Source organism: Dreissena polymorpha, chromosome 5 (genome assembly GCF_020536995.1).
Source record: "Dreissena polymorpha isolate Duluth1 chromosome 5, UMN_Dpol_1.0, whole genome shotgun sequence".
Lineage (NCBI taxonomy): Eukaryota > Metazoa > Mollusca > Bivalvia > Myida > Dreissenidae > Dreissena > Dreissena polymorpha.
The window spans coordinates 39789271-39815407 of record NC_068359.1 but is presented as its reverse complement, the minus strand read 5'-3'; the positions used below and the strand labels follow the sequence as shown (position 1 = coordinate 39815407).

Genomic DNA, 26137 nt, shown 5'->3' with positions numbered 1-26137 from the left:
ACAGAGTTTATCATGCTATAAAGTCTTTGGTCAAAAGTAATACGCTGCTATTGGCGTGTTTATCTCATACAGTGTAACAAAAACCTGTTTGACTGCAAAGTTAAATTGTATTTGTAACTTAACTTTAGTTGAAGCAATACGACGAACAGCCTAAGTTTATTATCACATGGATGATGGGACACAATTATAAGATTAAACTGTTTAATTAAAAAGAGTACTTATGTAAAATAGCCGTAGGCTCACAAAGACCTTGTGCTAGTAAATACATCAACTTTGTACACTGCTGGTTATAAGGGAATCGTGTCTTTTTACCGGCGTTTGACGTCTATTTTGTCATTAAATCAGAACAGAAGGTCGCCGTGGTAAAATGGTTATGGTGTCCGCTTAGCGACCGGCCGATCACGGTTTCGATCCCCACTGTCGGAGCGTTCTTTAGATCTCCCCCCCCCCCCCCCCCCCCTCAAGACACCAAGTACTGGCTCTATGGCTAGGGAATGGACTCGAAAGCGCTTCAATAAGCCTGAGGCTTTCGATGCAATCGAGCTAAAATAATCAGGTTTAAACTGAACTCAATCGGAACTCATGCCACACGTTTCCGTGTGTTGCTAAAGGGCATCGAAGGAAAAACTAATTCTAACAACTTGCCTCGCGGATCAGACCATGTGTCGCATATAATCAATCGTCGTACATGAAAGTAATTCCGCTACATTTGATTGACGTATGAAATACGTGCGTTTTTCTTGATTTATCAATTATGATTCACCGCCTCACTTCCTACATTTGAAGAAACTACCGATACCTCGCACACTGGGCACATGGTCCGGCCGGAGTGTATGCCCGTTAACAATAACCGTTCATTAAGGAACTAATGGTGCGATATTAAAAAAGCTGAACATTATATTTCGTAGTTAGTTTTTGCCATGAAATCACGATGTACCAACGGATTCGTGCAGTGGATACAAATTCAGCGGATTACACGTTGATTCCCTCGCATTGTTAATACGTGTTTACTGAGTATATGTAGTAAGTGACTTCTTACGCGGAATTTCTTAATGAGATATTGTGTACATGTGTAAAAAAAACACAGAAATATTGGGTATGTTTACATAATACAACCCGAAACTAAAATCTTTACTTGTTAAAAAGACTGGAAATAGAGTGCGCCGCGCTTGAGAATCGAAGGCGGCAGTGTTTGTACTTCCTTTTTGAGGCACGTGCGTTATAGAGAAGACAATCCGTTATTATTTAGGCGACCCGTTCCATGCAGTCTGCCATCATATGTAACATAGAAGGTAAATTTATAAAGAGACGTGATCATATCTACTTCCCGTCGTACTATCCAACCGGCGCGTGTGCCCAGTCCGTGTGTGTGACGTCATGCAGTGTTGCGAGGAGGCGGAGCGAGTGTGTCGCTGGGAGAGGCTCGCGTTTGAGTACGAGAACCCGTCAGAGCACGTCACTCCACAGGTGAGCCGGTCATGTGCCATGTTTGTCGCGTTAGATGAAGTATTTTTTTCCAGCGATTTTTTGTTGGCCATTTGGAAACAGTACTGGTACCGCGCCATATGGAAACAATGTTTGTTTCACTGCTTGGTTTTTAATTGCATTAGCCAAATAAATATTCTTTTACATGCCTTTTGTATGATATGTTCAGTGTCAGTTCTCATTTTATTCGTTCACTCGCAGATGATTCGCTTTTGGAACGACATTGACGCAATTTTCCTTCCTTTTTTGGATTTTTGTTCAGACGCCAATTGGGCATTTGGTGATTTTTCCTCAATTAGGAAAGTGCCTTTCCTGGTACTATATAAAAAGGGGAAAAAACGCTGTTTTTCTCCCCGCATACATGTCTGGATTCAATTTCTTGCTACTAAGGATTACTCTGTTACTGACTATTGACTTAGTGGTTCTTTTATGTCGCCTCTCATAGATGATGGTGAGGTATATTGGTCTGCTCGAGTCTATCAGTTTATTGGTCTCTCGGTCGGTAGACCACTCATGTTTCTGCTCTCTTCATCTCTTCTTTTTTCTGCTTTCTAATGTTTCGGCTCACAGTGTATATCTTGTACTGCTCTATAATGTTTAAGCTCTCTTACGTGCAACATTTAAAACCCGATCTTCAACATAATTCATCAAACATGTATTGAGACAAATCCTCGATTATCAGCCAGACTGTTGAGAAATGACCTTTGATATTTGATAAATGGGCATCTATATACATTAAAATGTTCAAACAAGTTAGTTATATGCCAAATCCAATTGTCAAACAAATCGACTCTGGATTCGTTGAGTTATATCCCTTGAATTATCTCAAGAGTACGAAAGTTTTTACACAGTCTTCATCAATTTTAATATCATTACCTCAGGAATTTGTGAGTTTTAGACTTCTGTTTACATATATGAATGGGCGATATAATGTTTTCGTTCATCCGTAACTTCATGAAATGTTTGATAAATATCCGTCCAGAACAATGACCAGCCATATTGAACAAGTAATTGTTTATAAATTTCCCATTCGTGTTTGCTTCATGCTTCGACGGTGGGGGTGTACACATCTAGTTGAAACTGTTCCACTCGAAACAAGTTTTAGTTATTAAGATTGATTTTGTGATAATACGGACATCTGAAACCGCAACATTTTTAGCTCACCGGTAATTTTCTTGATTCTAATGTTCAGGATTCCTTATCCTAAAGATTTGTTGTTGAATTATGAGCTCTGAAAACATCAACATTTTTTAATACATGTCTATACTACTTTTAATATAAGCGTGCCCTTAATTACACCTCGGAAATGTTCTTAATGTAAATATAGTATGTCAATATATTCGCATTTTTTCTACAGAGGTTACAGTTCTTGGAGAACATTTTCTCAATATCCAGAATTCTAAAGGTCTAGTATATACGGTACTTATCGTTCCGACGTTGACATTATATATAAATATCCTCAACAAGTAATATTTCGAAGGTTAATGTATGTGTTTTCCTTTAAAGCTTATGTTGTTTGGAGTAGTTTACCATACCCATGTTTATTGCGTTTCTGTCGTTTCAATTGGTACAGCATGTACATATTTTATAACATATGCATATAACGAGTTCAATAAAGGATTAATGCCACAAAATAATCGCATGGAATCTGTGACGGCGATACAGTTATAGAAAGGACCCATTAGTTATATGTCATCAATCGGGCCGTTCCATTATTAATACTCAATTCCCTCGCGATATTGGCTGGGTTCAGGCAAATGTGCGTAGAGCTTTTTTTGTCATTTTGTATGATCCCTGGGGATTTCCTCGTATGCAAGCTAAACGATGAAATTTGCCTCGCTTTTAGTATATTAAGGATTATCAAGCCTTAATAATACAGCGACTGCAACAGACAATAGCCCACGAGCTTCTATCATTCACCGGCCTGACATCATTTATATGGGCCGTGCCCTGTGAAAAGGGGGTTTAATGCATGTTCTTAAATTGATGTCCCTGATTAGCCTGTGCAGTCCACACAGGCTGATCAGGGACGGCACTTTTCGCTTGTACTGTATTTTTTGTTTAAAGAGTCTCTTCTGAGCCAAAATCCAGTTTTGGCGGAAAGTGTCGCCCCTGATTAGCCTGTGCAAACTGCACAAGCTAATATGGGACGACACTTTACGCACCTGCATTAAACTCCTTTTCACAGAGCATGGCCCATTTATATTATTTCTGCAAGAATGATGCGTTTGTTTGCAAGTTCCAAAAAACCTGCGGTCAGGCGGGTTGTTATCATGTTATAATCGGATGCTGTTCTGTTGGCGCAGTTGTTGGTACATGCGCGTCTCACTTAGGAGACCCGGTTTCAATCCACGTTCCCGGCAGCATGTGCGTTTGGTTAGAAGTAACTATACCAGACAGGCGTGGTTTCATCCTGGTACTCCAGGATGGTTTCCCACCACAGCACAATACCCACCAAAATGAAATATCTTTCAGTAAAAACACATACCATGAAATCGAAGCTATAAATAAAATTTCGTCTGAACTTTCTTGAAACTCTGGATCAGCAGACGATTTATTGCTTACGGAGGAGTCCGGAGATAGCCGATGTATCGCGATTGCTTTCGTGAGTTTAGTAATTTGTTATTACAATTGCTGGGACACACTCGCACCTCACATAAGGGGGCAGTCTACAGTTTTTCTTGAAAATCCCCAGGCCGACAACCACTGGTCTGCAAAACACCCTCAAAACAAGGCCTTCAGTCCCAACCTGAAAATAGATTCAGACAATCTTCAGTGAAGCTCATCAACAGCTTGCAAATAAAGCACAAAACAATGCAGAAAAAGCACTTTAAACTGGTATCTGGGGTAAAATAGACCTTTACGGAGGTCTCGGAACTTGCCCGTAGAAACCACATTTTCAGATATACCCGGCAATCACATTTATCTTTCCGGGTAAGAATACGCACACAGTGGACAACTTGCTTTGCACCATCACAGCAAATGCTTTCAAACTGAGCCAAACAAACTGGGTCATTACCGTTTACTTTTTTTGCACTGTTAACTTATTTAAACCCACCGTTGAAATCTGTCAAATGCCGGCTGCTTCAAGCAGGAAGTACATGTGTTTACTTCTCACTCAGCATGTTGTTGTTGTTGACTAAATTCCAGGTCACTTAGTTTCGAATTACTGAAAACAAGTGAAATTGCTAGAATATTGACCATTTATACTTACATTTAAGCTCCTGGAGTCAAAAAACAATTTTGTTTAGGCCATATGCCTTATTTTCAGGAAATTGACCGGGGCCAAATAGGGCTACAACACTGTAGACTGCCTCCTTAATGCAGCCTCATAAACTTCGAAATACACACATGTATGTAATCAGCAATGATTGTATAGGTAGTATAGGCTCTCGGGAAAGTTAGTATAAGTTGATGGTATAATGCTTTTCTAGTATAAGCTGATGGTATATTTAGTATAAGCTACTGGTAAAGTGCTTGTATAAACTGATGGTATTGTGCTAGTATAAGTTGATGGTATAATGCTTGTATAAGCTGATGGAATTGTGCTAGTATAAACTGACGGTAAAGTGCTAGTATAAGCTAATGAAATAGTGCTTGTATACGATGATGGTTTAGTGCTTGTGTAAACTGGTGGTAAAGTGCTATGCTTATATAAGCTGATGTTAAAGTTCTAGATTACGCGGATGGTAAAGTTTTAGTATTAAGCTGTTGGTATAGTGCTGGTATAAGCTGATGGTATAATGCTAGTACAAACTGATGCTTAAATAAGCCGATGGTAAAGTTCTAGTATAAGCTGATAGTATAGTGCTAGTACAAAGTGATGGTTTAGTGCTTAAATAAGCCTATGGTAAAGTTCTAGTATAAGCTGATAGTATAGTGCTAGTACAAACTGATGATAAAGTGCTTTATTAAGCTGATGGTAAAGATCTAGCATAAGGTTATGGTATAGTGCTTGTAAAAGCTTATGCTAATGTGTTTGTATAAGGTAATGGTATCGATCTTGACATTTCTTTCCCCTAATGGTCATTTCTAATGGTGAGTGTTTTCTAATTCCAAGCCACTTCATGTATAAAAGGATCGCATTAGTACGTCAATGACAGATCTCCCGAGCTATTGAACGCTTGTCAAACCCTGAAGCAATATAATTACGGACTGAATCCATAGGCTTATACCGTGCTTGTTTACGAGCTGCAAGAAATCAACACTCTCTGGTTTGTGTTAATTACTGCCATTACGTTAACAGTCGAACTCGGAGGCAGGCTGCTGGTGTGATAGTTTGTGGACGCTGAATGTCGTCTCTTGAGGCTTGAAAATTCAATATTTTCGCGACAGATTCTATGCGCGCGCTCAAGCAGACGAGATTTTTGTCTCTAGAATCAGAGCTTCGTTTTATCGCTGCAAACTGAAGTTCTAGAAACAATCGGATTGTACACAGCATGTATTTATTTTGCGACTGTTCATTCGATTTAAGCAAGTTTTACTGAAAAACTTATGTTGATGCTTTTGAAAGAAAATCTTACTTTATAATTCATGTGCAATATTTAATGAGTATTCGCACTATTGACGATATGGATATTTTTAATGGATGTTATGGTTATTGGTCATTGTACTAACAATGAGTTCGCCTCTATAGATTCGTTTGAATGAAACAAATAAAGAATTGTACGCTGGAGTAAATCGCATGTATGGTCACGTAAGATCGCCGAAACTTCGATTAGATATAACAGATCCATGTTTTCTGGGAAAACATCACAAGCGCTTTTGTGTGGATCAATCACCAACGTACTCGCCAGCGTTGTATTGTGACACAACTCAAAGACGCGACTGTACTTCCGGTAGCTGTAATCGCCACATCCGGCCGGGCGATGACGCTCAAGGATAGATGCGTGGAGTGCGTGAACCACGAGTTCCGGGCAGAGAGTATGGGGCTCGAACATCCGACCCCACGTAGCTTCCTGTGCTCTCAGGTAAGGATCGAATACAGTTGCCTTGTCCATGCGTGTCGTAGGTGTTGCGGTTCAGGTAAGCAACGAATACAGGTGCTTTGTCTTTGTGTGTCGTAGGCGTTGCGGTTCAAGTAAGCAACGAATACTGTTGCCTTGTCCGTGTGTGTCGTAGGCGTTGCGGTTCAGGTAAGCAACGAATACAGTTGCCTTGTCCGTGTGTGTCGTAGGTGTTGCCGTTCAGGTAAGCAACGAATACAGTTGCCTTGTCCGTGTGTGGCGTAGGGATTGCGGTTGTAGGCAACGAATACTGGTGCCTTATCCGTGTGTGTCGTAGGTGTTGCTGTTCAGATAAGCAACTAATACTGGTGCCTTGTCCGTTTGTGTCGTATGCGTTGCGATTCGGGTAAGCAACGAATACTATTGCATTGTCCGTGTGTGTCGTAGGTGTTGCTGTTCAGATAAGCAACGAATACTGGTGCCTTGTCCGTGTGTGTCGTAGACGTTGCGGTTCGGGTAAGCAACGACTACTTTTGCCTTGTCCGTGTGTGTCGTAGGTTTTGCGGTTCAGGTAAGCAAATAATACTGGTGCCGTGTCCGTTTGTGTCGCAGGTGTTTCGGATAGGGTAAGCAACGAATACAGTTGCATTGTCCGTGTGTGTCGTAGGTGTTGCGGTTCAGGTAAGCAACGAATGCTATTGCCTTGTCCGTGTGTGTCGTAGGTGTTGCCGTTAAGATAAGCACCGAATACTATTGCCTTGTCCGCGTGTGTCGTAGGTGTTGCCGTTTAGATAAGCACCGAATACTATTGCATTGTCCGTGTGTGATATAGGCGTTGCGGTTCAGGTAAGCAACGAATACAGTTGCCTTGCCCGTGTGTGTCGTAGGTGTTGCCGTTTAGGTAAGCAACGAATACTGGTGCCTTGTCCGTATGTGTCGTAGGCGTTGCGGTTCGGGTAAGCAACGACTACTTTTGCCTTGTCCGTGTGTTTCGTAGGTTTTGCGGTTCAGGTAAGCAAAGAATACTGGTGCCGTGTCCGTGTGTGTCGCAGGAGTTGCGGATAGGGTAAGCAACGAATACAGTTGCATTGTCCGTATGTGTCGTAGGTGTTGCGGTTCAGCTAAGCAACGAATACTATCGCCATGTCCGTGTGTGACGTAGGTGTTGCGGTTCAGGTAAGCAACGAATATTGTTGCCTTGTCCGTGTGTGTCGTAGGTATTGCGGTTCAGGTAAGCAACGAATACTGTTGCCTTGTTCGTGTGTGGCGTAGGTGTTGCGGTTCAGGTAAGCAACGAATACTGTTGCCTTGTCCGTGTGTGTCGTAGGTGTTGCGGTTCAGTTAAGCAACGAATACTATCGCCTTGTCCGTGTCAGTCGTAGGTGTTGCGGTTCAGGTAAGCAACGAATACAGTTGCCTTGTCCGTGTGTGTCGGAGGTGTTGCGGTTCAGGTAAGCAACGAATAACATTGCCTTGTCCTTGTGTGTCGTAGGTGTTGCCGTTTAGATAAGCACCGAATACTATTGCATTGTCCGTGTGTGTTGTAGGCGTTGAGGTTCAGGTAAGCAACGAATGCAGTTGCCTTGTCCGTGTGTGTCGTAGGTGTTGCCGTTTAGGTAAGCAACAAATACAGTTGCCTTGTCCGTGTGTGTCGTAGATGTTGCCGTTCAGGTAAGCAACGAATACTGGTGCCTTGGCCTTGTGTGTCGAATGCGTTGCGGTTCAGGTAAGCAACGAATACTGGTGCCTTGTCCGTGTGTGTCGTAGGCGTTGCGGTTCAGGTAAGCAACGAATACTGGTGCCTTGTCCGTGTGTGTCGTTGGCGTTGCGGTTCAGGTAAGCAACGAATACTGGTGCCTTGTCCATGTGTGTCGTAGGCGTTGCGGTTCAGGTAAGCAACGAATACTTGTGCCTTGTCCGTGTGTGTCGTTTGCGTTGCGGTTCAGGTAAGCAACGAATACTGTAGCCTTGTCCGTGTGTGTCGTAGGCGTTGCGGTTCAGGTAAGCAACGAATGCTTGTGCATTGTCCGTGTGTGTCGTAGGCGTTGCGGTTCGGGTAAGCAACGAATACTGGTGGTTTGTCTTTGTGTGTCGTAGGTGTAACTGTTCAGGTAAGCAACGAATACTGGTGCCTTGTCCGCGTGTGTCGTAGGTGTTGCCGTTTAGGTAAGCAACGAATACTGGTGCCTTGTCCGTATGTGTCGTAGGTGTTGCGGATCGGGTAAACAACCAATACAGTTGCCTTGTCCGTGTGTTTCGTAGGTGTTGCGGTTCAGGTAAGCAACGAATACTTGTGCCTTGTCCGTGTGTGTCGGATGCGTTGCGGTTCAGGTAAGCAACGAATACAGTTGCCTTGTCCGTGTGTGGCGTAGGCGTTGCGGTTCGGGTAAGCAACGAATACTGGTGCTTTGTCTTTGTGTGTCGTAGGTGTTGCTGTTCAGGTAAGCAACGGATACAGTTGCCTTGTCCGTGTGTGTCGTAGGTGTTGCGGTTCAGGTAAGCAACGAATACAGTTGCCTTGTCCGTGTGTGTTGTAGGTGTTGCGGATCGGGTAAGCAACGAATACTGGTGCCTTGTCTGTGTGTGTCGTAGACGTTGGTGTTCAGGTAAGCAACGGATACTGGTGCCTTGTCCGTGTGTGTCGTAGGTGTTGCTGTTCATGTAAGCAACAAATACTGGTGCCTTGTCCGTGTGTGTCGTAGGCGTTGCGGTTCGGGTAAGCAACGCATACTGGTGCCTTGTCCGTGTGTGTCGTATGTGTTGCGGTGCAGGTAAGCAATGAATATATTTGCCTTGTCCGTGTGTGTCGTAGGCGTTTCGGTTCAGGTAAGCAACGAATACTGGTGTTTTGTCCGTGTGTGTCGTAGGCGTTGCGGTTCGGGTAAGCAACAGATACTGGTGCCTTGTCCGAATGTGTCGTAGGCGTTGCGGTTCGGGTAAGCAACGAATACTGGTGCCTTGTCCGTGTGTGTCGTAGGCGTTGCGGTTCGGGTAAGCAACGAATACTGGTGCCTTGTCCGTTTGTGTCGTAGGTTTTGCGGTTCAGGTAAGCAACGAATACTGGTGCCTTGTTCGCGTATGTTGTAGGTGTTGCCGTTTAGGTAAGCAACGAATACTGGTGTCTAGTCCGTGTGTGTCGTAGGCGTTGCGGTTCGGGTAAGCAACGAATACTGGTGCCTTGTCCGTGTGTGTTGTAGGCGTTGCGGTTCGGGTAAGCAAAGAATACTGGTGCCTTGTCCTTGTGTGTCGTAGGCGTTGCGGTTCGGGTAAGCAACGAATACTGGTGCCTTGTCCGTGTGTGTCGTAGGCGTTGCGGTTCAGGTAAACAACGAATAGTGGTGCCTTGTCCGCGTGTGTCGTAGGTGTTGCCGTTTAGGTAAGCAACGAATACTGGTGCATACGCGTTGCATTTTATGTTACCCTCTAGCCGCATCTGGATATATACATGTAATACAGTTGATAAAGGCATGGGCTTGGTGTTATGTATGCAGTGGTTAATAATAGCAATTGTCCTTGGTGAGACACGGGTATTGATGAAGAATTGCCGCGTGTTCTTGTTCACGGGGAATCGATGTCAAAATTGCTAGTTTTTAGTTGCTTTTCACATCACATACTTTGGCAAGTGTATTTGCTGTCACAGCTGTTATATCAATCTTTAAAACACAGAGCGTCTTTTGTTGAAGAAACCTACTGATTCATGCATACCGGCCATGTATGCATTTTTAATGATGAGTATTATACGCATGATTCAACCTGAAAAAGTACATTTTTATGGGCACGTCAATGTGAATGGATGGTGGGCGGAACTTTTTCAGCCATAGATGGATTATCGAGCAAGCATGCAGTAGAGATAAACCTGATAGGGGGTGGGGGGGGGGGTATACGTAGGAACTTGATATCTAAGTTTAAGGTCAACAATTCGAGTTTATATTAAAGAACATAAATCATAAGCATTTGTCCGCAACTTTGTCAAGCATGTGTGTAGTTTCTTATAAATTGGCAGAAAGCGTGACAAGCATGATGAGACGGAGCGTCGCGCTAAGAACCCAATCTCCAGGCAGGGTTGTCGTTCCTTGCTCTAACATACAATTAGATCCAGCTATGCTGGTTCCCGTCAAATCTCTGCGCGGAGGTTGTCAAGAACCATGCCTCTTAGTTCAAGATCAAGGTTACGCTTCAAGGTGCAATGTCAAATGAAAGACATCAAACCTGACCAAGGCCCGACTGCTCAAAACTTTCAATAGGGAACCCTCGGACAATTCCGCCATAACGGCGATCGTCTGTGTGGTGTAGCCCACTGTCCGAAGCGTTCAGATTGCAAAACTTTAACGGCCAATGAAGGAACCAGTCTGTTAACTTCAGACCTAAATAATGCATTTTCTTATAGCAATGTTATTATCAAACATTTTTAAATTATTCGACCAAACAAAAGCTTGTTTAAAATATACACAAATATGAAACTCAGGCAAATAACTTTATCCAAAAGTTAACGACTGTTAGCAAACTGGCCGTTAAACTTTTGAGCAATCAGGCCTAGTTTGACGGAAAAGAAAAACGCGCGCAATACCAGTGCAAGGTTACAATTCAATGTCAAACATCCCATGGCAGAAATTTATGCAAAGCAAGGTAAAGTTCACAGTTCAATGTTAACACTTTTCTAAGAGCATACAATTGTATAGGTGTGGTATTTCAAATAAATTTTTCATTAGTGGTAAAGTAATATACACGAAAAATAGAACCAAGATGAATGTTAAAGCTCAATGTCAAACGTGACTACCGGTAGACAAAATCACCCGCTATTTATTTCTTCTTTGCGCATTATGGGCGGATTTTGCATGATTTGACAACGCATTAAAATCCAGGCCAATGCCATAGTTATATTCAAAGGTCAAAACAAATTCAGCAAACAAAACCTCAGCATAAAATGGGATTTTTATGTATGTATATCGAAGTTTAAGTTTATGTAGACGCCATTTTACCACGCGCAGCATGAATAAATCAGATATCTTATGTCAAAGGTCAATGTTACAATACAAGTTCAAAGGTCAATTGAGAATTTATGTAATATATATGTACCTCGTAACTTATGCTGTACATGCACAGCCCTTTGCACTAGCATTTGAAGACGTTAAGATTGAAACACTCGGTGAAAAACATGCTAGATAACAAAATAATATTTTTTTCTGATATAGTCCTAGACATACATATTCATTACGAAATATTTTTCCATATTTGCATTCGAAATGAATGCGTGTGTGATTGTGTATTGAATGCTAAACCATTCATTTATACCAGTAACATCGCCCCAGCGCTCTTCTTTCAATCGATATTTTGTAATTGCAATATCGGGTCGGTGTTTCACTGCACATTTCATATTGAAGTGAAGATATCAACAATGTCGTTTGTATGGCATTTTAATATATGAATGGCCTCTGTGTAAGTCCGCGGTCCATATGTTCGAGTCAACATGAGTTTTCCGTTTCCTTTCGTGCCTTGATACGTACAAGTATATACAGTTGTTGCATATGACCGACATTAATCCATCCATATTTGAGCCGTGCTCTGTGAAAAGAGGATTTAATGCATATGCGTAAACTGTCGTTCCAGATAAGCCTGTGCAGTCCGCACACTTTCCGCCTAAACGGATTTCTGCTAAGAAGAGACTTTCTGTGCGGACTGCACAGGCTAATCTTGGACGTCACTTTACGCACACGCATTGAACCCCCTTTTCACAAAGCACGGTCCATTTATATTCAGCAATTTCCGTATAATGCTAGTGGGTCTTCTTGGGTTTTCTCTCTTTAATTGATTTTCATATCGCTTCACAATTCCAAACCTGATCTATATACCTGGGTAGACGTTGGTTTCTGGGGTTATTTTTGTTGTTGTTGTTGAGAATGTGCTCGTCTTGAAAGCTGTTGGTAATTGTCATCCTGTTGAAGTACATCTTCTCAAACAGTAACACTAAAATGTCAAATAATGTCGCAAGTTTCTGTACAAAGGCATAAGACAATCAATGTTTCCATTATGACATATGGACTCCCTTTCGGCTTTATATATAATTGTTTGAGAAACATTATCTGAAATCAATGATATGAATAAGCAACGATTGCTCAGACCGTATTGTTTAAAATGTTTTGTATGTAAATTTATACAGACCATTTGTAAAATAATGGATATTGACTTTCTCGACATAGACGATGCAAATCTTTGCGCATATGTTAAGAAAACACACACATGCAAAGGTGTCGTTTTCAGGGATGACGAATTACATTATGGAAATTCTGCGACTCTGAGAGCTATATACGACTCAACATTGTTTTGGTCCACAGGGACGAACGAATGTGACGCGCGTTATGAATATTTTATGAAGCGCTTCGTAAATCATGTTCTGCCGTACCAGTAATATTTACGCGTGTTAATTGGCATTTATTCGGTCGAGGTTATTCGTGACTCGTTAACAAATATTGTTTTTGACACTTTTTGTAATTGCTTCCAATCGCCCGTCCAATATGATTCCTTTTCCGGACCTTTTTACAGGATATAATGGTCGAAATTCTATAAATTAAAAGACGAACATGTTCATTACGACCAATTATACGGTGCATATATTACAATAATTTACCGCTATATTGGGTGTGAGTGATGCATGGTAAATGTATTTGCATATGCTGACATTTGCATGAAGTTCACATTTCTGGTCCTGGCCAACGTCCCAATGAGGCGACACAGTTTTGTTAAGGTGCTTTTTTATTTTGCATTTTTTCTTCCTTGCTATAAATACAATGGGTCTCGTATTAATTATGAGATCTGTCAACTCTTGATGCCTCTAAGGTTTCCTTGTACATGTATATATTTGTGTTTATTTCCCCACAATCATTTTTCGTGCAAGTTAAAAAAAAAGGAGTCGGCGTGGCGCGTTTTGTTTTTAACTGAAAGGTCAACGTTGCTCTTATGAGGTCATATGAGAATTTTGTAATAATACAACTTGTATTGACTTTAAAATGTTTTGGGCATTTAAAGAAAGTAATTTCACCGTTCAAAACTGACATTTTGCGTGCTAGGACCGTTTTCATCGCTCAAAGGTCAAGGTCAAAGGTCAAGGTCATATACATAGGTACAATACTCAAAAGACAGTTGATACAGATTTTACACGCTGAAACACTATTCAGACGGCAGCAAACCTTAACCCATTTATGCCTAGCGTCTAGAAAAAAGGCCTTGGCAAACAGCGTAGACCCAGATGAGACGCCGCATGATGCGGCGTCTCATCTGGGTCTGCGCTGTTTGCTTAAAGGAATTTCTGTAAGAAATATTCTAAATATAGAAATAAATATACTAGACATCCCTAATTTTGGAAATAAATTGATCCAATTTAGAAGGATGGGAGAGTCCACTAGGCATAAATGGGTTAATAAGACTAAACGTTTCACCCTGATGAATGGACGTGTTGCGTTCAATATCCGTGACGTTTTCGTTTCGTTTGGTTTCGTTTATTTATACAATATGCTCATTTTCATAATATGTGACCAGAATGAGCAAATACAAGTTTATGTAACATAAAAACAAAGTCACGCCATTTACAGACAACAACGGCTAATTACAACATTCCGGAGAAAAAGGCGAAAGAATATACAAGCAGAACTATATTGTCTAACTTTTCTTTAGTATCATAAAAAACATTTAACCAGATACATGAATAATAATCAAATGTCCATGTCACATTCATTGCAAAAACATACTGTGGCATTCTTGACCACAGACTCGCATGTTACAGACATGCATCCTTTTTATATGGAGCAGTTTATTTAGACAGTAGTTATGAGGTTCGTCTTAAGCAACTTCATATTTTTGTACGTATGGACTTACTTTTACAGATAGTGGGGCTCGATTGTGGGCTCATGGACTATTTAAAAGTACCCCGTGAACTCTTTAGTATACTATAAAGTACCCGGGGTACGGAAAAAATAATAAAAAGTACCCCGTAGTATTGTCGGGTATCTTTAAGCTTTTTCCGTACCCGGGTTACATTGTAGCATACTTAAGAGTGACCGGGCTACTTTAAAGTAGCCGACATCGACCAATTGGGCCATACTTGGACTGAAAACTCACGCAATCTATGACATTGCAGGTGTTTCTAATAAACTACTATTTGATTGAGTCTTTAATGTCAAGCGATGTATATATGACACATCTGTATAACCAGATAAGTGTGTCATGCTCATGCGAACTGGAAATATTGCGTGACTTTAACTCATTTATGCCTAGCGTCTAGAAAAAGGCCTTGGCAAGCAGTGTAGACCCAGATGAGACGCCGCATGATGCGGCGTCTCATCTGGCTCTACGCTGTTTGCTTAAAGGATTTTCTGTAAGAAATATTCTAAATATAAAAATAAATATACTAGACATCACTAAGTTTGGAAATAAATTGATCCAATTTAGAAGGATGGGAGAGTCCACTAGGTATAAATGGGTTAAAGCGAACAGGCTAGCCCATGACCAGACTGCGAAAAGTCGCAGGATGGTGAAGCCACGCTCGCCGCATATAGCATTATCGCCATTTTCCCACGACGCTTTTCATTATAAACGCTTTAATGTTGTGTTGAAACGCTATTTTGTCCGAAAGTTTTATTAAGTTTGAATTATTAAAACACGTACATTTCTTTCACAAACTCGACACGGCACAACATTTTGGAGCAGATATCCTATTCACTCTTGTCACTGTTTCGTCAACATTTTTGAAACCTTCGTATCTCTTTTTTTATTTTTCCATGCTTTATTTCTGAGAAAAAAATCAGAATAATAAACATATACATGCATGTTGGTATTGCCGTATTTCAATCAGCGATGGGACAAAAAGTATGCGGTTTGTACAGCAAGGCAGCGATGTAAGCCATTGTCACAGCACACAGATTTCCAGGAACGGCTGTTTAACTCTTTCAGTGCTGGAACCGAATTTTGAAGGCCTTTGCAAACAGTTTGGATCCAGATGAGACGACACAGAACGTGGCGTCTGATCAGGATCCAAACTGTTTGCTATTCTGATAGTATTCTTTGGAAAAAAATCGAAGAAAATGCTAATTTTAGAAATTCAGCAGACGACATTTTAGCAGACGACAAATTTCCCAGCATGCAAAGGGTTAATTAAGCAGGGTTTACTCTGACATGTGCCTGTAGTTATTGATGGATATTAATGGCTGTGTGGCGCCGGTATGTAGGAGGAGGGGGGGGGGCGGTGTCGGCCGCGGAGCAGTTTGCGGCTCGATATTGTACGTGAAATGCATACCAGAAAACACCGCGGAATAAAACATCGACTGTTATTTCTGAGTTATTGTAATGAGATACTTGTTCGTTTTTCGTGTAAATATTAACATTTTATTGATAATGTTGTATAATTTGCAAACACATGCCCGCGTTCGGTAACAGATTGCAAACCTCGTCCAATTCTTAAATTCAACATGAGCCTATGACAAGCCAAACGGTTAAATATTAATTTTTATTCAAATGTGATATTCTTTCTATGTGTTATTTTATACATTTCTATTTAAAGCTACAGACATTGTATTCCATTGAATGAATATTTTCGTTAAATCTTGCAAAAATATTGATGTTTGATATTGAATGGCATGATCAAGAAGCGTAGTGATAAGTAAAACAGTTACAGCATTCGGGGTTATTGTAAATGTGACGTTTGAAACGGTTGTAACGTTAATAAAGCTTACCCCAATATTGACGGTACCTTCATACTAACTATAGATTTGTTTGTATTGCATCGTTCCTTTAATGTTTGCAAACTATGAAATCCCGTATATAAATGGAAATACGTTTTTGACTTTATAAATTTATTTTAGTATATCATTTTTAAGAAAGCTACCAGTAGTTAGACATGCAAATAAAATATCTAGGTTTAGTAGAAATATTTTCCGAATACATGGCCTATGAAAATTATGAAGCGGTGGGTATGTAGGTTTTTATGAGGATGTAAGGATAAATCAAATAACTTTATGTTATGTTCTGCTTGCAGTGGCCTGTAAACCAGAAGGTCTACGTGATCTACCGGGTGTTGGTCGCACTGGGGTTCCTCGCTTGGCTCATTGCTGACGTCATCTACGAGACCCGAACCTTCTTCCGCGAGCACACGTACACATACCTGGTACGTTTTGGACTTGACATCTTAACGCTCCGAGTTATATATTTTACCCTTTTGCGCTTAAAAGCAAAGTTAAAATGGCTATATGCAACCGGCATTAAACCAGAACAGCCTGCGAGTACTTGAAGGCTGTTCATGTTTTATGCTGTTTTCTGCTAATCAGTATCTTACAGTTGGAAATAAAACCTTTTAAACTTGACTCTAATAAGAAAGTTCTTCAATATAATATGATTTCCTATGGGACTTCAAATGGTCAAAATGCGAATCTGAGTGGTAAAGGGTGAAGGAATAATGCTATGTGACCACTATCGCGATTTGCGCCACTATATTATGGTCTAAATAATGAATATTATTATTTTATTATATCTTATCAGGTACTTGTATGAACTGACAGACCGGCTATCACAGTTGGTCGGTTCGACTCCCGGCCCGGACACATAGCTTGTATAGGGATCATACACAGATACCTCATATCGAAATATTTCTCGGGATTGTAAAAGGATGTATGGAACATAAAAAACACACAAGTCAAATCTGATAATCATTATTATTTAAACACTAAAAAAGGTGCTTACTTGCATAAGATTCTCTTTATATAGGAATATAAATTGTAAAATTGTCTGCAGTAAAGGAAGTCTCTTTTAAAAGACAATCTTTTATTGGCGGAACGTGTCGCGGATTAGCCATTGTTGACTGCGACGGTACTTAATGCAATAAGCCCGGGTTTCCCCAGGGACCAGCTGACATACAGTCCATTATTTACGTGATTTAGACCACTTAAAGAACATGAGACAAAATATGATTTTTCTCATACTTCATATGCATTTCTAGCGTATTTTGATGTTGACGAGTATTTCTGATTTAAAAGGAGTTCTCGTGCAGCGTGATGTAAAGTATCTACTGTGTAGTGAAAGAAAACATAATCTCCGGTTTGTTTCAGATCTACGCGACCAACTGGAGCTTCATGCTGTTGACCTTGACCTCGTTGCTAATGGCAATCTGCGTCCTCTACTACTCCATCCGGTCTGGGGAGTGTCTCGGTGAGTGCCTTGAGTACGTTAAGCAAGTATTACTGTCATCACATTGAGCGCTGCAGGTTCTCATGGTAAACCGGATTTGTTGTTGTAAATAACTTACGTCTGCTCCAAGCGTGTGGTGTTAGGCATACTAGTATATCCGGAATATACTGGCTTAGTATCAACAGTCTCAATTTTGTGGCTTAACTCGGAAGATGAGATTTGAATACTTACTCAGCTGAGTATTGAGAATGCCAGTTCACGAACAATCACAAATCAAAGCTATAAGAATATGCACAAAATGCTCCGCAAACTCAGGATTGAGTCGGACTCGAAACTAAAAAAGCTTGTATGATCACCAAATAGCATGATGATCAATTTATCTAAAACATTAGGAACACGCTTAAGTTGAGTCAGAATATTGAAATAAATATGTTTGTCTTACGAGGCCAATATCCTTGTAAAAGCGCGTAAAAGGACTATTAAACTATTTTAAAATCAATAAACAACAGAAAATACTCTGTTGTTCTCTTGAAGCTCTCAACAAGTTTGTGGCATTTAGAAGTGTACATCTTCTTATGTCCGTGCGTGCATCTGTTTGATCATGTATACAGACTTAAATTTCATCACGCACATAGCAACGTGCATGCAACAAATGATCGCCGTCTGGAAGCTTCGTTGTATACTGCATGAGTGTCATTTGCTCTTAGGTCGAAGGTCAAAATATTTAATACAGTTTGTCTGGACTAAAACTTGACATTTTATCTGGCAATAAAAAAAACTCGTCGTGACATCTGTTCATCGTGGGGAGACAACGTGTCGCGCGCAACACATGTATGCCCCTATGGTATCGGTTACAGGTCAAATAGGGAAATAAAGTAGCAAGCTTTTAACTTGTTATTATGCAATTAATCAAACTAGAAATCCAAATGTTGGATTTGTCGCCTGACAAATTATAGCTTAATATATCGTAAAATAGGGAGGAAAAGCGTGGCAAAATATATCAAATCAAGAAGGTGAATGCTCAGTTTTTTAACGTGTACAATAATGCTATTGTAATACTCGAATTGAAGTAACTCCGAAAGTAAAAGATGCAGAGTTCTAATTCGCTTCTTTTCAATGAGATCTATCTACACATCAAGTTTTTAGTTGACCCATTTAAAAACATTGGTTATATACATGTCTATACCTTATTAGTAAACTATCTTTCGGAAAATCTCTAAATCCTCGTGGCCCATATGTGCATATTTTTATTTCATTTCATATGGTCAAAACTGGCCATCCCGGATCACCAAGAAAAGGATTAAACAGTTTCTTGAAAATTGCAAACCCTAGGATGTATCACCTTACTTTAACGAGCGATGGGACCAATATATGCCTTTGCAGATGTTAACCCATTTATGCCTAGCGTCTAAAAAAAGGCCTTGGCAAACAGCGGAGACCCAGATGAGACGCCGCATGATAGGTCAGGGACATCAGGGTCTGCGCTGTTTGCTTTAAGGAATTTCTGTAAGAATTATTCTAAATATAGAAATAAATATACTAGACATCCCTTAGTTTGGAAATAAATTGATCCAATTTAGAAGGATGGGAGAGTCCACTAGGCATAAATGGGTTAATGAGAGGCAGTATTTTTCCCATATTATATACATGTTGATATTTTATAAACACGTACCCTTACGACTCTTATAACAAACAATATTAGTTACACTGTTCAAACATTATAATGAGTTCTGTACATATGATACCGTCAATAAAACATAAGTAACAATTAGAAGTAAAGGCATGCTACAGCTTCATTATGTCTCTCCTTGATTGATCAGCAAAGCAACATGAAACCGCTTCATTCACATTAACTACTGTATATACCATTATGTACTTATGTTCCGTCTCTTATAACGAAATACGACTTCGTTATGTAACAAATTATTGTACAAAGGCCGGCTGGCTTTACTGTATTCAATATATTTATCTGAGGACGGTAGTATATTAACCATTACGTAATATGGCTCAAATGAAAAATCTGGTTTAAGTGACTTCCCACACATAAAGCTCACCTGACCAACTTGCTCAATGTCTTCTTTTGTTATCGTCATTTTTCTGTCGTCCGCGACGTTTTCGTTCAAACATTTCTTAACCGCTATGCATGTTATCACCAAACTTCTCAGAAATCATCATTGGTTAACATTTTTTTTTCGAAACTTTTAAAACAAGAGTGTTCTGATGGTCCCTAAGTATCTGTAGCTCATATCATTACTCGAGAAACCTGTTCTGGGGCTTCTTTTGAGAACAAGAGCATCATTTGAACGTGTCTGACTATGTTACTCTATATATATAAAAAAAACATTTCGCAGCACCACACGGTCGGTACCAATTGTTCGACCCCGAAGCATAATTTTATCAAAGGTACAATCTCACGTGACATACTAAATATAACAATATGGGCCTTTTTCCATGTAGAGAAAACATTTTCGAAGTTAACCTTTATGACGCCAATCAAGTCAATATTAAAAATGTGACACCTGGGACGTGACCAGTGCTGACCCCGAAGAGGAAATGTGGACAAACTTTGTAGAGCATCACTTTTTGATTCTACATACTACATATCATATGTGCCTCGTTGTTGCAGACAAGATTTTAAGGTATATTTTACATGTCCATATTGAACATGTGATCCTTGGGCTGTGGTTGCTTTGACGCCCAGGGGCTTGATGTGTACACACTTGGTAGAGTACTTACAAACGCTGTTCCATGACAAATAAAAAACCTTTGAGCCTTGCGGTTTCAAAGATTGTTCACTATATATGCATATTATGGAGACAAGTTAACCCTCTTGGCGGAGCAAACTTTGAGCCCAGGTCAAGATTTGAACGAACACTTGGTAGAGTACCACCATACAATGTTTCATGTAAATTTCTGGGATTTATAGTATCAGAGGAGATTTATTAAATAAATGTACCATATGTTTACAATAAAACGAAGTAACCGACATGGCTGTGCCAATCTAAACCATAGGGGCATGATTTACAAAAAAAACTTGATAGAGGTCCACCATACTATGTTACATGCCAATTACCGAACCTCTGATTTTATTCCAAGATTTCATTTTTTTATGTACGGAACATAATCAATCCCCAGAACGGGCTAATTTTAACCCAAGACACATTTTTTTTCAACAAACTTTATTGAGGACGATCGTTCTACGCTACATGCTAAATATTAAACCTCTGGGCAAACAATGTAGTCGTTTCGAGAATAAGTCTATACAAATCATGTGACCCATGTGGCATGGCCCTTTTAGACACCAGAGGCAAAATTTGAACATAATTTGTACTGGACTACATTACATGTTACAAACCAAATACTTTTTTGAAGTTTTCATCTTCCAAACCCCAGTTTACACCCCAACGATCTTATACATCAATGGACCGGGAAAATTGGAACAATTTGGTAGAGGATCATTCAAGGAGCATTTTATGAAGCTTTGTTAAATTCCTATGTCGTTTGAATAACAAGTCAGCAAACGCTCGCACGGACTGACTGGCGGACGGACATAACGGTACATACCAGTAGCAAACCAGAGCACGCTGTGCATAGATGAGCTTAAAAGGTTCGATCCGCTGTAGATGCAGGTCACACAAGATATTGAGGTTTGCCACAAGATTTGACGTTAGCCGACAAAGCATTCAGTATTGTTGTCGAGTATGCCTACTGCATCGCAATTGCAGTAATAGCAACGTGTTTGCACTAGGCAATCTATGAGTCGCACTTTTGGCATTGTCTGGTTTGGATTTTTAGTCCCCTACCGGTTTCACCGGAGGGTACTTATGGTTTTCGCTCTGGGTGTCCGTCAGTCTGTCACATTTTTTCTGGATCCTGCGATAACTTTAAAAATTCTTAATATTTTTTAATGAAAATTGGAACATGGATAGATGTCAATATGGACATTATGCACGTCATTTCATTTCGTGTCTACGTCAAAAATTCTGGTTGCTATGACAACAAATAGACTAGAAATACTGCTGAAAATGGTGGTTTTCTGGATCCTGCGATAACTTTTAAAGTTATTAATATTTTTTCATGAAACTTGAAACATGGATAGATGGCAATATGGACACTATGCACGTCATTTCATTTTGTTCCTACGTCAAACATTCTGGTTGCTATGGCAACAAATATATATATATATATATATATATATATATATATATATATATATATATATATATAATCTGAAAATGGTGGAATTTCTGACAATGGTGGAGCCGGTAGGGGACAATAGTCTTGTTTTACCTTAAATTATATATGCTTGTATTTAAATGGGCGGTCAATCAGATTGACGAAAAAAGACAAGTTCTAAAATACCGTCATTAAATGCTTTATATTGATAAATTTCCACATTGGATCTAAAAATCTCTAGTAAAAAATCAAGAATAAAATGGAAAAAAGAAAAAAAGTAACCCAGAACAGGGCACGAACCACTGACCCCTGGAGTCCTGGAGTAAAAAGTCTCCCATTTAGACCACTCGACCATCCATGCCGATACAATGAGCGTTGTATGTTATACTTTATATAAGCAATCCTCGTAGTTTCACAAAATATAACGACAACAACAGAACTCTCAAAATTACCTGGTAGACACACTCATTAAACGTTTATTACTGAATATACTGAAAATATGAAAACTTAACTTTTTTCAAGTAATGTATTATACCAGTCGTGATATTTTAATCAATATAAACTAATAATTGTAAAAAATACGGTATTTTAAAACTTTTTCTTTTTTCGTCAATCTGGTTGACCGCCCATTTAACAGAAATAGAGCGTAAACGCATAACCGACGGACGGACCCACTACTCTACGGCCATTACGACTACTATACATATGCCCATTTTCCGGGGTATAATTTCAAAATCTCTGAAATCGTAAGATTAAGAGCTTTTATATTTGGGCCATGCTCTGTGAAAAAGGGGTTTAATGCATGTGCGTAAAGTGTCGTCCCAGATTAGCCTGTGCAGTATACATGCTATTCAGGGACGATACTTGCCGCTTTTATGATATTTTTCGTTTCAAGAAAGCCTCTTCTTAGCAAAAATCAAGTTTAGGCGAAAAGTGTCGTCCCTGATTAGCCAGTGCGTACTGTACAGGCTAATCTGGCACATGCATTAAACCCCTTTTTTTCACAGAGCACGGCACAATCATTTAAAGTGATATCCTCTTGTTGCCCCGAAACAGCTTGTTCAATACAACGTCAAACGGGTTAAGCCCTGGAGTCACATAATTTTAAGAGAGGTAAATATCAAACTGACCTCAAATCTCCTCCAAACCCCAGATCACAGAGGTTTAAAACGTATAGTATTCCTCTAAATTATTAAATTAATGTCACAACGACGCCCCTGGGCCACATAATTTTTTGGACGTATACACTAAAAGGGAATCACATGCCGATGATATTTACACCAATATCAAAACGAGAACACACATCATGTGAAATATGTTTATTTTTAGACAGTCAGACGTTCGAGCGGATGCCCCGTGCGCTGAAAGTGCAGTGGCTCCTGCAGAACATCAGCTACAACTCCGCTATGGTGGTCACCGTCTCCTACTGGTCTTACATCGGCGTCCTCGACAAGTCCGGTAGGCGCACAAGTCCGTTAGAATTCAACATACGAACCGCGCTCTGGGAAAACAGGGCTTAATTTATGTGCGTGAAATGTCGACCCAGATTTGCCTGTCTCGTCCACAAATGCTTATCAGGGACGACACTTTCCGCATAAACTTGATTTTCGATAAAAAATAGACTTCCTAATACTAGTATACCATTAAATCGGAAAGTGTCGTCCCTTATTGCATGTGCGGACTGCATACGCTAAGCTGGGATGACTAATAAGGCACATGCATTAAGACCTGTTTTCCCAGAACGCGACTCATATGTAGCAATAACTATATAACGATATCCGCTTCGTTAACAAGGACGGCTTTAATAAATCGAATAACTATAAAGTTCATTCTCGTCCTTTTTTTCGAATTGGTATGATTTCGATAACAATTCTTAGTAACGTTTTAGAGCCCGGTTACAAAGAAATGAAAGTCGATTTACAATCAATTCATTTTCTTAGCGTTCTTAGCCATGTTATTTATCAGTGACAATACTAAACTAGGTCAACAATCCATGACCTTTCTAAGCCCAGATATGATCGGTTAAGATCATTTTTAGCCTGATTTACAATCAATCTCTTGTTCACCATGTGCGCGTATTCATCGACCGATTCTTAGACTTTCTTTTACAGTATTATCAAATGCAATATGACACGAACTTAAATACATCTTACATCACAATTCTACATTTAAAACAATTCATTTTTCATTTATGATGTAAGCAAAATGTAAAGCCTGTATGTATTGAAAAGTTGAACGTGTTTTTTGTTGTAACGTCTTTTCTTTATTTTTAAGTCTAAGAATTGCTTGGTGACTATGGGCTTGGTAGGTTAAAAGTTCTGGCTTGGCAAGAGTAACCACCCAGGCCCCGTGTTCACAAAACGATTTTGCAATCGAAAATCGATTTTAACTGACATCGATTTTCATTTTGCCTATCAACTACAGTGGAAATCCATTTTCAATGACAAGCAAAATCGATTTTGGATTGCAAACAATGTTTTGTGAACACGAGGCCTGCAGGTCAAAATCTAATGTGAGAAATTACTCATACAAGCATTTTGCCAGAATCATAACCTTGTCGAGCATGGATTGAATTCTCAAATAATAAGGCAGAAGAGATACACTTGACGAGATGCAGTGTCTCACTCGAAATTCAGACTTTTTGGTCCAAAGTAAAGGTCAAAATTTTAAGCCCATGGTAAACGATAAGAAATCAACTCATAATATTTTGTCCTACATGGGCAGGTATTAAAAATAACTAATCTTTGCATAAGTGGCAATGGTTCTGAGCGGGAGTGTCAATCGCAAGAACCACCTACGTTCAAGGTCAAAGTTCAAGGAAAAATATATATGTCAACTCGAAACAGATTGTCATGGGCATAATTTTGTCAAGTAAGGTTGCATTGTCAAATATCTTGGAAATGCGACAAGCACTTTGCGATGGCATGCCATTCACAGCAGCCTGATCCCGGGTGCCAATGTCAAGCTGAAAGGTCAACACTTTGTTGTCCAGAATTAATAGATTTTCTTACAAACTTGGAAGAAGTTACGAAAAGGGATGGCAGTGTAACCGTAGTAAACAAGTCAATGTCAATTTTAAGGGTCACAAATAAGGAACCAACCCGTAACACACATAGCATAACTCTTTCAGTGCTGGAACCGAATTTTGAAGGCCTTTGCAAACAGTTTGGATCCAGATGAGACGCCAACCAACGTGGCGTCTCATCAGGATCCAAACTGTTTGCTATTCTGATAGTATTCTTTGAAAAAAAATAAACAAATGCTAATTTTAGAAATTCAGCAGACGACATTTTTGCAGACGACAAATTTCCCAGCATGCAAAGGGTTAAAGCTATGAGGCTACTGAGATGATACGGCGCATGCAAAAACTAAGCATCTACGTTGAAGGGTCAATGTCACATAGGTCAAAGATCAACTGAGAAAACTCATTTGATAATCTGTCCAATCTTTATATGAAAAAACACAATTCACTTGCGTATCTTTGTTGCAAAAGCGCTTTTGTTGTATAAGTTGTATTGCGCTGATAATAAATTATTATGTTTATAAAAATACATTTGCACTTTTAGAGGTTTTTAAATCCACCTCCAGTGAAGTCAAACACACATTGAACACAGTGTACGTCATTTTGGATGTGCTCATTTCCGGGTCGCCTTTCCGCATTCTACACCTGCTCTACACGGTTGGCCTAGGATCCGTGTACTCGCTGTTCAATGCCGTCTACTTCCTCAACGACGGCACAATTTTAGAGGGCCGCCATTACGCCTACAATCTCCTGGATTGGGGAAAACCCAGCGAAGCGATCGTTACCTGCGTTCTATGCGTAGTTTTATGCGTGTTCGCGCAAATAGTACTCTATGAGTTATATAGGATACGATTTTTTATTTATAAATGTATTTACTTCGGCTCTGACAGCATTACAAAGTCGGACTCGGAAATGCAGCGGATAATGGCGGCCGAGACAGACACGCCGGCGTATCAAACTATAGAAGAGCGAGGGGATCGCACTCTGTCAGAGATTTCAGAGGAATGACGGTACATCAACGCGATACATTAAAATGGCCAAGAAATTGTTAACGTCTGCTTAGAGAATTGTTTAGTGAGAAAATATCTTGTTTTAATGTTTGATATATTTTTTATATTAAGTAATTTTAACATTAGTTATAAGTCATTATTTATTATGTATTATTATTATTATTATTATTATTATTATTATTATAGTTAATTATTAATTAAATCATTAAACAGTACAGTAGATTTATACTGTCATGTGCATATGTTATTCTTTATCCAAAGTCATAATTAGTGGGCTATTTTTCTTTATTTGTACTGAGAATGGTTGAGTGGCTGATTCCAACAATAAG

At 39.7% G+C, this 26137-nt stretch overlaps 1 protein-coding gene across 2 annotated transcripts; it reads left to right on the top strand.

The window, feature by feature from the left end:
• Positions 1–687: 687 nt before the first annotated feature.
• LOC127881909 (protein rolling stone-like) lies at positions 688–26135 on the top strand. 2 transcript variants are annotated; one of them, XM_052430120.1, is made up of 5 exons: positions 688–1467; positions 16456–16584; positions 17522–17621; positions 23106–23234; positions 25343–26135. In XM_052430120.1, exons 1-5 carry the CDS (start codon positions 1378–1380, stop codon positions 25804–25806), a joined length of 912 nt encoding a protein of 303 aa, XP_052286080.1. In that variant the 5' UTR covers positions 688–1377; the 3' UTR covers positions 25807–26135. The 2 variants fall into 2 exon arrangements, with proteins under 2 accessions (XP_052286080.1, XP_052286079.1); XM_052430119.1 differs by lacking the exon at positions 688–1467 and adding an exon at positions 5789–6455 and having other exon boundaries at positions 25343–26134.
• The last annotated feature ends 2 nt before the right edge of the window (positions 26136–26137 follow it).

Bases quoted from the DNA above. Each gene is read 5' to 3' on its own strand.
- LOC127881909 (XM_052430119.1), top strand. From the start codon at position 6,354: ATGACGCTCAAGGATAGATGCGTGGAGTGCGTGAACCACGAGTTCCGG. The intron at 6,456-16,455 runs GTAAGGATCGAA...TTCTGCTTGCAG, and splicing joins GTAGCTTCCTGTGCTCTCAG to TGGCCTGTAAACCAGAAGGT. The intron at 23,235-25,342 runs GTAGGCGCACAA...TTGCACTTTTAG, and splicing joins CGGCGTCCTCGACAAGTCCG to AGGTTTTTAAATCCACCTCC.